This window comes from Elephantulus edwardii, unplaced genomic scaffold (genome assembly GCF_000299155.1).
Source record: "Elephantulus edwardii isolate Elephantulus edwardi_28Jun2011 unplaced genomic scaffold, EleEdw1.0 scaffold00186, whole genome shotgun sequence".
Classification (NCBI taxonomy): Eukaryota; Metazoa; Chordata; class Mammalia; order Macroscelidea; family Macroscelididae; genus Elephantulus; species Elephantulus edwardii.
The window spans coordinates 554,176-567,768 of record NW_006399936.1 but is presented as its reverse complement, the minus strand read 5'-3'; the positions used below and the strand labels follow the sequence as shown (position 1 = coordinate 567,768).

General features: G+C 45.9%; 2 protein-coding genes across 2 annotated transcripts; both read left to right on the top strand.

Moving 5' to 3' along the window:
• Nucleotides 1-2,880: 2,880 nt before the first annotated feature.
• CNPY4 (canopy FGF signaling regulator 4) lies at nucleotides 2,881-7,185 on the top strand. Its single transcript, XM_006896479.1, has 6 exons — nucleotides 2,881-2,995; nucleotides 5,446-5,572; nucleotides 5,673-5,769; nucleotides 5,982-6,104; nucleotides 6,833-6,950; nucleotides 7,043-7,185. The coding sequence occupies exons 1-6, from the start codon at nucleotides 2,881-2,883 to the stop codon at nucleotides 7,183-7,185; spliced, it is 723 nt and encodes a 240-aa protein (XP_006896541.1).
• A 1,566-nt stretch (nucleotides 7,186-8,751) lies between these two features.
• MBLAC1 (metallo-beta-lactamase domain containing 1) lies at nucleotides 8,752-9,596 on the top strand. The gene is given in 2 exon segments (XM_006903775.1): nucleotides 8,752-9,507; nucleotides 9,510-9,596. Coding segments are annotated over 2 exon segments (843 nt in total).
• Nucleotides 9,597-13,593: the final 3,997 nt, after the last annotated feature.

The following is a 13,593-nucleotide window of genomic DNA, read 5'->3' as shown; positions in this document are numbered from 1 at the left end:
AGTATAAGTTTCTCATTAGCATGATCAAGTGTTCTGGGATTCCCATTCTTCTCAGAGTCAGCCACAGTTTGTTATGATCCACAGGGTCAAATGCCTTTAGTGTGAATCCACTAGCAGGTCAGCAAGAGAAAGATGGGCACTCGGTCTCTTCCAGGGCAATTTACAGCCACTTGGAAGCCCAATGAAGGATCATCTGAGTCACTTCTGACTCCACATCAAGGAGTCTCAAGCTTTTTATTTCTTTATTTGAATGAAAATTCATATATCACGCTGGTTTTTCAATCAATCACTCTTAAGCATTTACCTTAGAATATTAATCACAACTGAGATTTCTTTTTCCTTAGGGCGTTAGGCAGACACACCTCATCTCCCTTACCCCTTCTTATATATATTCTTTGTGTTTGACAGAAATACAACAATAATAAATACAATTCTCCCACTCTGACCTATGCAGGCATCCAAGTGAAGATGAGGAGTAAACACACAGCTTGCTGATTGGTTCTCACTTTAAAACCTTAATCCTACCCCACCAGATACTTTCGAGTAGCTTTTCTTTATTGCTCCTCCCTCTCCTCTCTGTGTAATGCAGGAGCATCCTGGGTTCAGCCCTTGGTCCTCCTCTCTAGCTACATTTATTTCCCTGGTGATCTCAACTACTCTTAGAGCATCAAATATCTTTCATAGGCTAATGACAGTCAAATTTACACCCTCAGTTCAGATACTGTTGCACATCAGAACGAAATCATGCCTGATCCCTCACCATTCTAATAACGACAGACTGCAACATACCTAAGGCCAGCAGAGATTGTGAAGGTGGCAGAGAACTGGGGAGCGTTGGGTTCTGTTGGACACAGGCTAGCTATGAGATGGGAGCCACGCCAACAGCACCCAACAATCCATAGGGAGCAGTTATCCAACACATAGCTCTGCTGATAGAGCAGATTTATATTATGTGTTATAACACATAAGGTTGGTGCTACATATAAAAGTCGCATTCCTCTTCCCTGGTTCTTTGGACAACTCCTACCAATCCTTAAACAACCAGAAGTACTTAACACCCCCATTTCCCCACTCCCCTGCTGTAGTCTCAGGACCTAATTCTGTTAAAAAATGTTTCCCACTGGAAGCTGCCAACATATCTGTTTTCTATCTAACCCTGGGCTAGGTGGTTGTTGTTGTTATGTGCCGTCGAGTCACTTGCGACTCATAGCGACCCTATGTACAACAGCCCTAAACTCTGTCGTGTGCCAATCGCACTGTCTCTGACACTCCCATCCTGATTATCCCAGTCACTGAATCAGTCCACCTTATAGAGGGCCTTCCCCTCCTGTGCTTTCCCTCCACCCTCCCAAGCATGATGTCCTTCTCCAAGGACTGGTCCTTCCTTACAACATGTCCAGAGTATGTTAGATGGAGCCTAAGAATCCTTGCCTCCAAGGAGCCACCCGGTTTAACCCTTTCCAGGACAAATCTGTTTGCTTTCCTAGCAGTCCATGGTATTCTCAATACTCTTCTCCAGCACCACAGCTCAAAGGCATCAATTCTCCTTCTATCCTCCTTGGTCATTGTCCAACTCTCTGATGCATAACAAGTGATTGCAAAGACCATGGCCTGTATCAGATGTACCTTAGTCTCCAGAGAGACACCATTGCTCTTCAGTACTTTGGAGAGGTTCCCAACAGCAGACTTTCCCATGGCAATGTGCCTTTTAATTTCCTGGCTACTGGTGCCAAGAGTGTTGACTGTGGAGCCAAGCAAACTAAACCTGTGTACAATCTCAATCTCTTCACCATCCATCCTGATGCTGCCAACTGGTCCAGTGGTGAGAATCTTTGTCTTCTTGACATTGAGCCTCAATCCATATTGGAGGCTGCAGTCCTTGACCCTCTGGAGCAGGTGCTTCAGGTCCTCTTCAGTGCTTGGGCCAGGTAGATAATAAAATTTAAAACCCCAAACCCACTGCCTTCCAGACGATCTTGACTCCTGGCGACCCTCCACCAGGTTTCAGAGACTATGCATCTCAACAGCTTCATCATTCTCCTGCAGAGCCGCTGGGAAGGTCTTTCACTTAGCAAGCCAACACTTAAACCACTTCGCCACCATGATTCCTTAAAGGCTTCCAATAAGGCTTATAAAAGGCGAAACATACTTAGTAGCCCCTCGAATCATCAGAGGCATCAGGAAGACTTTCTAGAGAGATTGCCTTGAGTTGGATCTCCGAGGCTGAGTTGACGCTATGTCAGCAAAGCAGCGGCAAGAAGACCCCCTGGGGCACCGGGTACAGTGCAAAACAGTGACTCGGAGAGCCCACCCCTTTCTCCCAACCCAAACACAGGCATACGGGAGTCCCCATGCAGAGGACATTTAACCAACCTTCCTCTGGTCCTCACAGGGCACCTTCTGCGGGGTCTTGTCCCTGGTATCGCTCGGACCCGCCCCGCCACCCAGCAGAGGAGACAAGATGGTAAATCTCTCACCGTCGCCCAAGCCCCACTCAGCCGGCGCTCGGCGCCATGTTGGACCCGCCCCTCCCGGAAGCAGGTCCGGGCAGAGAGCAACACACGGCCCGTCCTCAGAGCTGGAATAAATACCCTAGAATTGCATATGATATTTTACAAAAACACTGTCCTTAAATCTTTGTGCAAGAATCACGCTTTTATGTCTCATTTCTTTGATTTATCGCTTCACTACCCTGCGGCCAGGACCTACAGGAGGCGCCACCAAACCTGGGCGGAGACGCCCAGAGAGCATTGAAGCCCCGCCTCTTTTCTGACAGGCGGTGCGCACGCGCGCTGCGACCCTGAGTTTCCAGCTCTGTGGCTGATCGTTTTTGAATTTAAAGGGCTTGCCCAAGTTGGTTTCAAAGTAGAAGAGTTTATCATGGGACCTGTGCATTTGGGGACGCTACTTTTCTTTTTGACCGTTTTCAGGGTTTGGGCAGGGACGCCGAAGGAACTGGATGATGACTTGGAACGCTTGCCCAGCAAATGTGAAGGTATATAAAAGGAGTAACTCCTATCTGCATCCTCATCCTTCCCTCCCTCCCTCTCTGGGTAGAAGCACTTTTGGGATGAGGGTGGGAGGATGGAAATTTAGTAAGAGAGGTTGGAGTTTTACAGTTAAGAGATTTCATGCTATTGCCAAAACGTTGGTCTTCTTCTGATCACAGTTAAAGGGCTATTGTCATTGTTAGGTACCACCAATTCTAGTCCAGCTCTCGACGATAGGACACACTGTCAGGCCGTGCGCCATCCTCACGGGCTGCCATACTAGAGTCCATTGTTGCAACCCCGTGTTAGCCCATCTTGTGGAGGGGTTTCCTCTTTTTCGCTGATCTTCTATCAAGCATGATGTTCTGCTGGTATTGGTCCCTCCGGATATGATATATATGTCAAAAATACTTGAGATAATGGCTTGCCATTCTTGAATGTAAGGAGCATTCTGGCTGTATTTCTTTTAAGCAGATTCGTTCTTCTGGCACTCCATATATTCAATATTCTTTGCCAACACCACAATCCAAATGCATCAGTGCCTGCGGAGGTGTCAAAACAAGTACTGAAATGACCAAATAGAATGTGATGGTTGCGACCTCCTTTAAAATCTGAGGGCTATTCATTAATTTGGCTGATTTCTAGAGATCGAGGAGGATCATATAATACAATCCCAAGACTATGGCACTAAAGTTACCTTGAGACATCCAGAGGGAGCCTACTTTATGTGGAAGACTTGGGATCACCTGGATTGTGGGCACTGTAGTTCAAGGGCTATCTGCTGAGGACCTCCCACTGTGTTGTGCATTTTCAGTGTTTCCCTTGTCACTGGACCTAAATCTGGAGGGCCTGGAGAAGCGAGGTGTGAGGCTCTTAACCTGTGGACATTTTCTGTCCCACTCAGCAGAGAGATGCTCTCAAATCACAGGACCTATGCATCCCTGAGGGAGCTTGGGAGTGAGCAACTCAAACCATGAAGCTCATAAAAGAAGAGGTTCCCCTACTGAGAAGTTCCCTATCATGTTGAGACAGTGCCAAGGGTGTGTACTGTATGGATTATGGATTTTACAACAAGAAGTATCTTCTGTAACTGCATGAGGATGGGACCAACATGGGATGGGCACTTCAGAGCTGAGTAACCAATCAAGTACCCTGGTTTCTTAGCTTGGTTCCTTACTGACTTTAATTTCTTCCTTGGGTTCTTTTTCCCTTTATCCCTTACTGCACTTCAGTGTCAGTGTTTCTCAGATCCTGGTTCTAAACACTTCTTTCACTTCTTTTTTAAAGGAAGACCTGAAGACCTAATTATATCCTTCCCCTTGTCAACTTTTTTTTTTAACATTTTAACACTTCCACTGGATTTACTGTAATGAGTATACAACCAACATTTTTACATTGTATCTAATTATCTTTACTGTATGGTCTTGACCATTCTTTTTTTTTATGTGTGTGCCTTCAAATCTGAGACTGGTACAGGAGATTGCCCCACCTTCTCCAGCAGAGCATCTGGTGGATTTGAACCACTTGCCTCTGGTTGACCATTCTTATACTTTCATTTTCCCACCTTAATTCCAAAAGGGCCCAAACTTTACTACTGAACTAGTCATTATTAAATGTTCATTATCCTTTCCTACCTACCCATTGCGCCTATATATCTTGTTCTGTTTGCTATGCCAGTAACTAGACTGCAGCACAGCAGAAATGTTTGCTCTTACAGAAATCACCATTGAATTAATTTTGCATTTCCTTATGAGGTTAAGCCTGTTGGTCTGAATTTCTAGCGTAGGGTCTATCACACCATATGTCATACTCTGTTATCTGTCTACATTGGCATGTTCCATGGATACGACCAAGGTTTTATTGTTCTCTGTTTCATTAGTGTGCACACAGGAGCTCAATAAATACAGAATAACAGCAAATAGGTGCAGAACTCTCTATGACATATATCAACTTATTTCATGCTTACCACACTTCTTTGAGGGAGGTATTTTTATTATTCCCATTTTATTTATTACTTTTTGAAACAGAAAAAGCAGAAGGTTTATTATATACTGTTACGGGTGGCCTAGTGGGTAGAGTTGCTGTGCCAATCCAAAGGCAAATGGTTTGAATTCACCAGCTGCTGCTCAGGAGAAAGATGGTAATCTCCTTTCATGGGATTTACAGCCTCTGAAAACCCACTGGAGGGTCAGCTTCCACTTATGAGCAATGAATGAATAAGTGACATAGGAGAGAGGGGATATGTGCTTCCCAAATCTGTCTCCTATTAGCCTCATTTTTAGAGATGAGGAAACTGAGGCACAGCAGCTACTAAATGGCTGAACAGCAGTCATACCAGCTCCAGAGCCTGTGCTTGTAACCACTGTGCTATGCTCCTTTTGTTTACCTGCAGATAGAGGTACTAGTGTGTTTGCCTTCTTTTCATCTCTCCCTGGGTGTCTTTGTTCTATGACAGTCTGTAAGCTTCTAAGCCTGGAGCTCCAGGAGGAACTGAGCCGCACTGGCCGGTCTCGAGAGGTGCTGGAGCTGGGCCAGGTGCTGGACACAGGCAAGAGGAAGAGACATATCCCTTACAGTGTTTCGTGAGTCTTCCTTGGTGCCCCTTCACCGTCCATCCCCTGAAAGAGAGCCCTGGCAGTTCCTATAGTGTCCAAGGAGTCTTCATTTTCTGGTTTCTCACAGGGAGACAAGACTAGAAGAGGCTTTGGAGAATCTTTGTGAGCGGATCCTGGATTACAGTGTTCATGCTGAACGCAAGGGTTCACTGAGATATGCCAAGGTCAGACCCTTCCCTAAGAGCATCTTTGATGAGGGATCAATAACTTATACCCCTGAGGTCCACAAGAGTTATCTGCCATCTTCAGACTCCCTTCTCTCCCCTCATGTAACTCACCCTTGAGGCCCAAGTAGTTGACAAAGCAGATATGGTGGAAAAGAGGAAGGAAGAAGTGGGCAGTGGACTGGGCTGATCCAAATTTTCCCATTTCTCAGGGCCAGAGTCAGACCATGGCAACCCTGAAGGGCCTGGTTCAGAAGGGAGTGAAGGTGGATCTGGGGATCCCTCTGGAGTTGTGGGATGAGCCCAGTGTGGAGGTCACATTCCTTAAGAAACAGGTAAGATAGGATATTGCACTGCTGAGAAGGGGCCCTCAGAGAACTGGGTCCTAGAACTTGACCATAGAGGATGTCTGTCTGCCTCTGAGCAGGGGAAAGAGGGGGAAAGTGGGAAAGTGAGACTGTCATCAATTGGAGTGGACTGGGATGCATATTAAATGATAATGGAGGCTATTAACCACTATTGCTTATGAAGCACTGTTACATGCCAGATGTAGGACCCCATACTTTCCAACTGCTGCTTCATTTTATCCTCACAACAATCTGTTGTGGTAGATCATTCATTCACTCACTGTCACTGAGTCAGAAGAGACTCATAGCTGACCCTCCAGGGGGTTTGCAAAGACTCTGAATCACACGGGAGGCAAGTACTCATCTTTCTCCCTTGGAGCAGCTGGTGGATACAAATCACTTACCTTTGGGTTGGCAGCACAGCGCCTTACCCACTAAGCCACCAAGTTCCCTTTATGACAGGTTCTATTACCATTTCCCATTTTACAGGCAAGGAGCTGAGAGTCAAAGAAGTATAATAAACTACCTACTACAGAGTAGATGCTTGTAAATGTTTCTTGAATGAAGATCATCTAGTAAGCCAGGATTACACTCCAGACTACCTGCCTCTCCAAGGTCAGTCAGGTGGGATAGGGAAGGCAGGGAGTAAAGAGCAGACAGGAGGATTTCCAAAGCCCAGCAGAGCACAGACCTTTCTAACCCTTCCTTTTGCCTAGTGTGAAACAATGCTGGAAGAGTTTGAAGAAGTTGTGGAAGACTGGTACTTCCACCACCAAGAGCAGCCTCTACAGCAGTTTCTCTGTAAAGGGCGTGTGCTCCCAAGTGCAGACACTGGTAAGTGTGTGGATCGGGCTCCTTTGGGCCAGGCTACAGCCTCTCCTACCTGCAGGACCCATATTTAAAATGTCTTCTCTCACCCAACCTAGCATGTCTGGAGGAAACTTGGACTGGAAAGGAGAAGATCACAGATGGACAGGAGACAACAGAAGAGGAGGAGGAACATGAAGAGGAGGAAGAAGAGATAACCGAAACACCAGACCACCCCAAGCATGATCCAGAGGATCTTTGACCTTTTCTTTGAGTCCTCAGAAAGGGTTTATAGAGAAGAATCTTCTGAAGTCTGAGCTTTTACAGCCCCATAGCTTTGAGGGTGTGTGTTGTATGACTGACACATCCCAGAGCTTGTAGGTATTCTCTCCTATATGATCCTAGGCAGGACCCTAGTTAGTGCAGCATGGCATACTTCGGGGAGAGGATGGGAGTGGCAAGTAAAAGTTCTGCCTCAGCAGATGAGCCCCATCCATCCTTTTATCCAGCACCTTAAATGGCAAGTGTGTGTGCTGACAGTATTCAAGGCTTTCCCCTTTAAATATCAACTACCTCCAGAGGTCAGAAGTGATCCTGGGGTAGTGGGCCTAGAGAAATCATAGTTCTTGAGTGGGGACGGAGGGCCCTCTCAGTTTTTAGACTCTTGCAAGAAGGTCCCAGAACATACACCCTCTGTCCCCTGCATCTGGTAGCCTAGGGATAAGGAATTGTGTTGCCAACACAAAGGCAGTCAGTTTGAATCCTGCAGCTACTCTGTGGGGGAAAAAATGGTCACATTCTTCTCATATGATTTACTGCCTCTGAAAACCTGCTGGAAGGTCAGCTATGAGTCCATTCCCACAACCACCTATTTACACTGCATACAGGAGGCTACATGCCAGCAAACGGAAGGAGAATAAGACTTTGCGTGGGGATGAGGTGATGCTAAATTAGGCAGGTAGATTCTAGGGAGTCTATTTCATATCCATTTTACCCAAGGCCCACCAACTGATTTCATAGGTGCAAAATTTTCTATATCACTATTAAACTTTCATATATACAATTATTGGTTATACATATACTTAATCAGCTGGATCTAAGGTTTCAAATAACTCCCTCTACACTCTGCCATGAACGCTTTCTAATTGGTCATTACAGCCGCGCCCGGAGAATAGTGCTGTTGGCTGCCTTCCTGTTTAAAGCCAATGATGCTTTGTAATTATAGAGTCCAAGGAAGGGGACAGAAATACTGAGGCGGAGAACTATACTTAGCTTTGATTGTGCAGCCTATCTCTGCGCAGGTTTGGGAATGTGCCGGAATGAAGAGTCAACATACAGGCCACCATACCTAGATCTGCGGAGGGTCGCAGGAGGCAAAATTCATTTCGGCCACCGTATCTAGGGCTTACGGAAGGTCGCAGGAGACAAAATACTTCCGTTTTTCCGAGGTCTCCTCTTTTCCTAGGAAACAAGACTTAAGAGAAACTCTAAACCCAGGTCTGGGGTAGAAAGAATGCCTAAAGATTAGAGTGAGAAAGGGAAAGGGGTATTTGGGGTGATAATGTACTCCTACCATGAAAAAGAGTGGGAAGGGAGGTGAGGGCTGACGCCGCAGAGGGGCGGGCCAATCTCGTAGATGGAAGGGAGGTTGGGAGATACCATTTTTCAAAAGGGGATTGTGGGAAATTCTATGTGAAAGGGGTGGTCACGGTGAGAGGTGGAAGATGCTTGTTGGGTAGTGGCGGGAGCCTGGCGTGTGAGCACGCGGAGGAACAGACAGCCCTCCATCGTCCGACTTTCTTTCTCTTTACCCAGTCCCTCTCCGGCCATGAGTAGCATCCTACACACCGAGCCGCTGTGCGGGGAGATCCCGCTGCTGGTCCCTGGAAGCCCCTACTCAGTCGTGGTTCTGCTGCAGGGCTTTGCGGATCCCCAGGGATTTGGCGGCGCTGTGCGTGCCGATGGTTCCGTGACCCTTATCCTGCCCAAGGACTGGACCCTCGTCTCCAGCCGCCGAGATCCCCCTTCCAAGGATGACGGAGTGAAGACTGCCCTGGAGCGTGCAGCCCTTGGCCCTATGATCGTGGACACAGGGGGTCCCTGGGCTCGGGAAGCGCTCTTGGGGGCCCTCGCAAGGCAGAATGTGGCCCCTGGAGACGTGACTCTAGTGGTGGGGACCCACGGGCACTCTGATCACATTGGGAACTTGGGACTGTTCCCGGGGGCAGCTCTTCTGGTCTCCCACGACTTCTGCCTCCCTGGGGGTCTTTACCTACCCCACCGATTGAGTGAAGAACAGCCCCTGCAGCTGGGGCCGGGTCTCGAGGTGTGGGCCACCCCAGGCCATGGAGGTCAGAAAGACGTGAGCGTGGTGGTGGCAGGCACATCCCTGGGCACCGTGGCTGTGGTGGGCGATGTATTTGAATGTAATGGAGACGAGGACTCCTGGCAGGCATTGAGCGAGGACCCCGTGGCCCAGGAGCGGAGCCGGAAGAGAGTCCTAAGTGCTGCAGACGTGGTCGTGCCTGGTCATGGAGCCCCCTTTAGAATTGTTAGGGAGGCTTCAGAGCCCGAGACAAAGGGTTAGGGCAAGAAACTCTACAGGAGCCCAAAGCCGGAGGTGAGGAATTCACTTCGCACTGGAAGTGCCAGGAAGGAGCTGGACTGTTGTGAGGAAAGCCCTACAAACCAAGGAATTGGATCCCTAAAACTGAGCGAGCTCAGTCAACCAGAGTGGAAGAGGAGTCAAGAATGGTCTCTCCTTCCAGCCCTTACAAGAGGCGGATTTTCTAGTGCAGAATACCGTGACTGTGGCCATCACAAGACCACGGTTTGCCTGTCTCTGGAACCAACCTAATACTCAACATCAGTTTAGCTCTGTGTGACTTCTCAGGTCTTCATTGTTAAAATGAGATGATGTTCTGCTGAAGATGGACCAAATATAAATAAATAAATGAAAACCGCATTAGAAATTATACTGCCCCAATACAAACGTGAAACTTTAATTGGTCTAACAATTTGCCAGCACCAGTGATCATGGAATCTATACCAACTTTGACCTCGTGTGTCCTCCACATGTTTTCAGTGGTTGACTTTTCCAAAGTAGATCACCAAGCCTTTCATTCAAAATGGCTCTGGGATACCTGAACCTCTAACCTTTCTGATCTGATGAGTAAATAAATTTATCATTGGCACCACCCAAGGACTCCTAAGTGATTGATTGGTAATCATGTGTAAGTAGTTGCTGATTGCAGCTACCTCAGGGAGACACTTTAGGCCATTGCTTCTCATAGGGTATAGGCTGCCAAGATAAGGTGGAAAGCATATAGGTAACATATCAGGCATCTCCCATATATTCAATGAATAGTTGGGATCTGCAATTTCTCACACTATCCTAAGTCATAGGGATGTCTGAATAGCAAAATGGTTAAGCACTCAACTACTATTCAAAAGACCGACAGTTCAGATCTGCTCAGAAGTGATTCAGAAGACAAACCTGAAAAAAATTAAAAAAAAAAAAATAAAAAATAAAAAAAAAGAAGACAAACCTGATCATCTGCTTCTGAAAACTCTGGGATATCCATGAACAATTACTTCCTTTGCCATGAGATCAGAACTGGGTGGTTCTTAGCTGCTGTTACTGGACATGTCTGAAGTATGTGAGATGAAGTGTCATAATCACCTCTTCTTTTTTAATTTTTTTTAAACTTTATTATTTTGTGTGTGTGTACCGTCAAATCGGATCTGACTGGTACAGGAAGAGATTGCCCTCCTTCTCCAGCAAAGCATCTGGTGGATTTGAACTGTATAGACTCTAGGGTTGCTATGAGTCGCAGGCAACTCGACGGCACATAACAACAACAACAACAGCCTCTAGGATTACAGTGCAGCTTCTTGCCACTCGGCCAAAGTTCCCTACAATCACCTCTTCTAAGGAGCATTCTGTCTGTACTTTTTTCCCAATACAGATTTAATCATTCTTTTGTCAGTCCATAGTACATTTAATATTGTTCTCCAACATTATAATTTAAAGGCATAAGTTCTTTGAGCATCCTTATTAATTGTCCAACTTACACCTAGTCAGATAATCAAGAAGCTGGGGATATGGAACCTCTAAATTTTGTTGAACCAGTCTTACCAACAGAACCAGCTCTCTCCCCCACATGTAACTAACCCCACTGTATTTAATGAGTCTGGATCTGACATTTCACTCACTAATGGTGGAGCATCGAGTATTATTGTCTGGACATAAAACTACAGGCAGTTCTCTTACATGACACTGCTGAATTCTCAGGAACCAACTCTGCCAACCATTTTTGCTTTTATATCCCAGTGAACCTCAAGATGTAAAATACAAACTTACCCACAAAGAGAATCACTATGATTTAAAAACATTCATTGATTTCTTTAATAAGTACAAACAAAAACCTGGAGAATATGTGTGATAATGGCTATTAAGAGAGAAATAATGGTGCAAGAGACATAAAATTGGATCAATTCAAGTTTATTGATTTTTACAAGTCAATCCTGCAGAGGGTGAAACCAAGCTGCTCCCTAGAGGCAAAAATTCTGAAGCTTCATCTCACATACTTTGGGCACATGGCAAGGAGGGACATGCTTTGAAGGGTGGATGGACAATATAGGAGAGGAAGACCCAGGATGAGATGGATTGACTCAGTAATTGGAGAAGTGGGATTGGGTCTGTCGGAGACAATGAGACTGGCTCAGGATAGGGCAGAGTTCAGAGCTTTTGTACGTAGGGTTGCTATGAGTCACAGGCAACTCCATGGCACATAACAACAAAAACAAGCCCAGTTCTGCATTCAATATTTCAGCTCAAAAGGTTAGGAAAGGACCTAATAGTTTATTTGGGTGGTTCATTGACATAGATTATATGATGGTCTACCTAACTCATGGTTCAAAATCAGAAGGATATCCTCCAGAGATGTATTCTGTCTCCATACCTTTTCAATCTGTATGCAGAACAGATCATCTGGGAGGCTGGGCTGTATGAGGAGGAATATGACATCAGGATTGGAGGAAGATTCATCAACAACCTGCAGTATGTAGATGACACAACCCTGCTTGCTGAAACTGAGGAAGACCTGAAGTGCTTGCTGCAGAATGCAGCCTTCAATATGCATTGAGGCTCAATATCAAGAAAACAAAGATTCTCACCACTGGGCCAGTGGCAGCATCATAATGGATGGTGAAAACATTGAGACTATTTACAGTTTTAGTTTGCTTGGCTCCACAATTAATAATCTTGGTACCAGCAGCCAGAAAATCAAGAGACAAATTGCATTGGGAAAGTTAGCTGCCAGGGACCTCTCCAGGGTACTGAAGAGCAATGATGTCAGACTAGAGACTAAGGTGTGCCTGATCCAGGCCATAGTCTTCGCAATTGTGTGCTATGCATCAGAGAGCCAGACAATGCCTAGGGATTATAGAAAGAGAATTGATACCTTTGAGCTGTGGTGCTGGAGAAGAGTGTTGAATATACCATGGACTGCTGGGAGAGCAAACAGGTTTATCCTGGAGAGGGTGAAGTCAGAATGTTCCTTGGAGTCAAGGATTCTGAAGCTTCGTCTGACATACTTTGGGCATGTTGTAAGGAGAGACCAGTCCTTGGAGAGGGACATCATGTTTGGGAGGGTTGAGGGACAGCGCAGGAGAAGAAGACCCTCGATGAGATGGATCGATTCAGTGATTGGGGTAATGGGAGTAAGGTGTGTCAGAGACAGTGAGATTGGCACAGGATAGAGAAGGATTTAGGGCTCTTGTACATAGTGTCGCTATGAGTCGCAGGCAACTTGACAACACATAACAACAACAACAACAACAATCTAAGTCAAATTGAAATATCAGCCCTGCCTTGTTATATTGTACAAGGTATTAAAAAATTGGCATGTTAGAATGGATTAATCTGCAAGCTCTGGTGGCCTAGTGACAAGAAGCCGCACTGCAATTCCAGAGGTGAGCAGTTCGAATCCACCAGCTGTTCTGCTGGAGAAGGAGGGACAATCTCCTCCCATACCAGTCAGATCCAATTTGACAGTACACAAATTTTTTTTTTAAAAAAAGGATTTATCATATTAGACCTTTAAACTCACACGTGGAATGGCCAGGGGACACACCTTTTACTTTAACTATGAGGATCAAATGTATAGAAGGAACCCCAGCATTCTGTGACTACCGTATAACCTTAAACTTGATAGTGGAAACTGCCCTAATTGAATTAAGACAACTGCCTGCACTGAGTCTGATCAGACTGTGGTGATGGGAGCAAAGTGAAAGCACTCAATCCACTAAAGCAAGGGGGTAGTGGTCACTATAATAGCAGTTGTTGTGAAGTGCCATAGAGTCATAGGCGACTTATAGTGACCCTATGAATGAAAGTCAACACTTGTGATATGAACATGTACAGCCAAGCACAATCAACAAGAGTGCATCTAAATTCCAAAATCAATCTCCATAATAGTCTATGTGTTTCCTACTGCCAAAGGGGCCCTTTAGAGTAGTGAGAGAAGATCTTCACCCTGAAACCCACAGCGTCCCTTTTCAGCAGGAAGTAGCTAAGAGAATATGCCATCCCCTTTTCCTTATGACTCAGGGTGAAGTCTCTCTCAGGGAGGAGTGATAGGGAATGGCAAAGGACACACTGACAAAG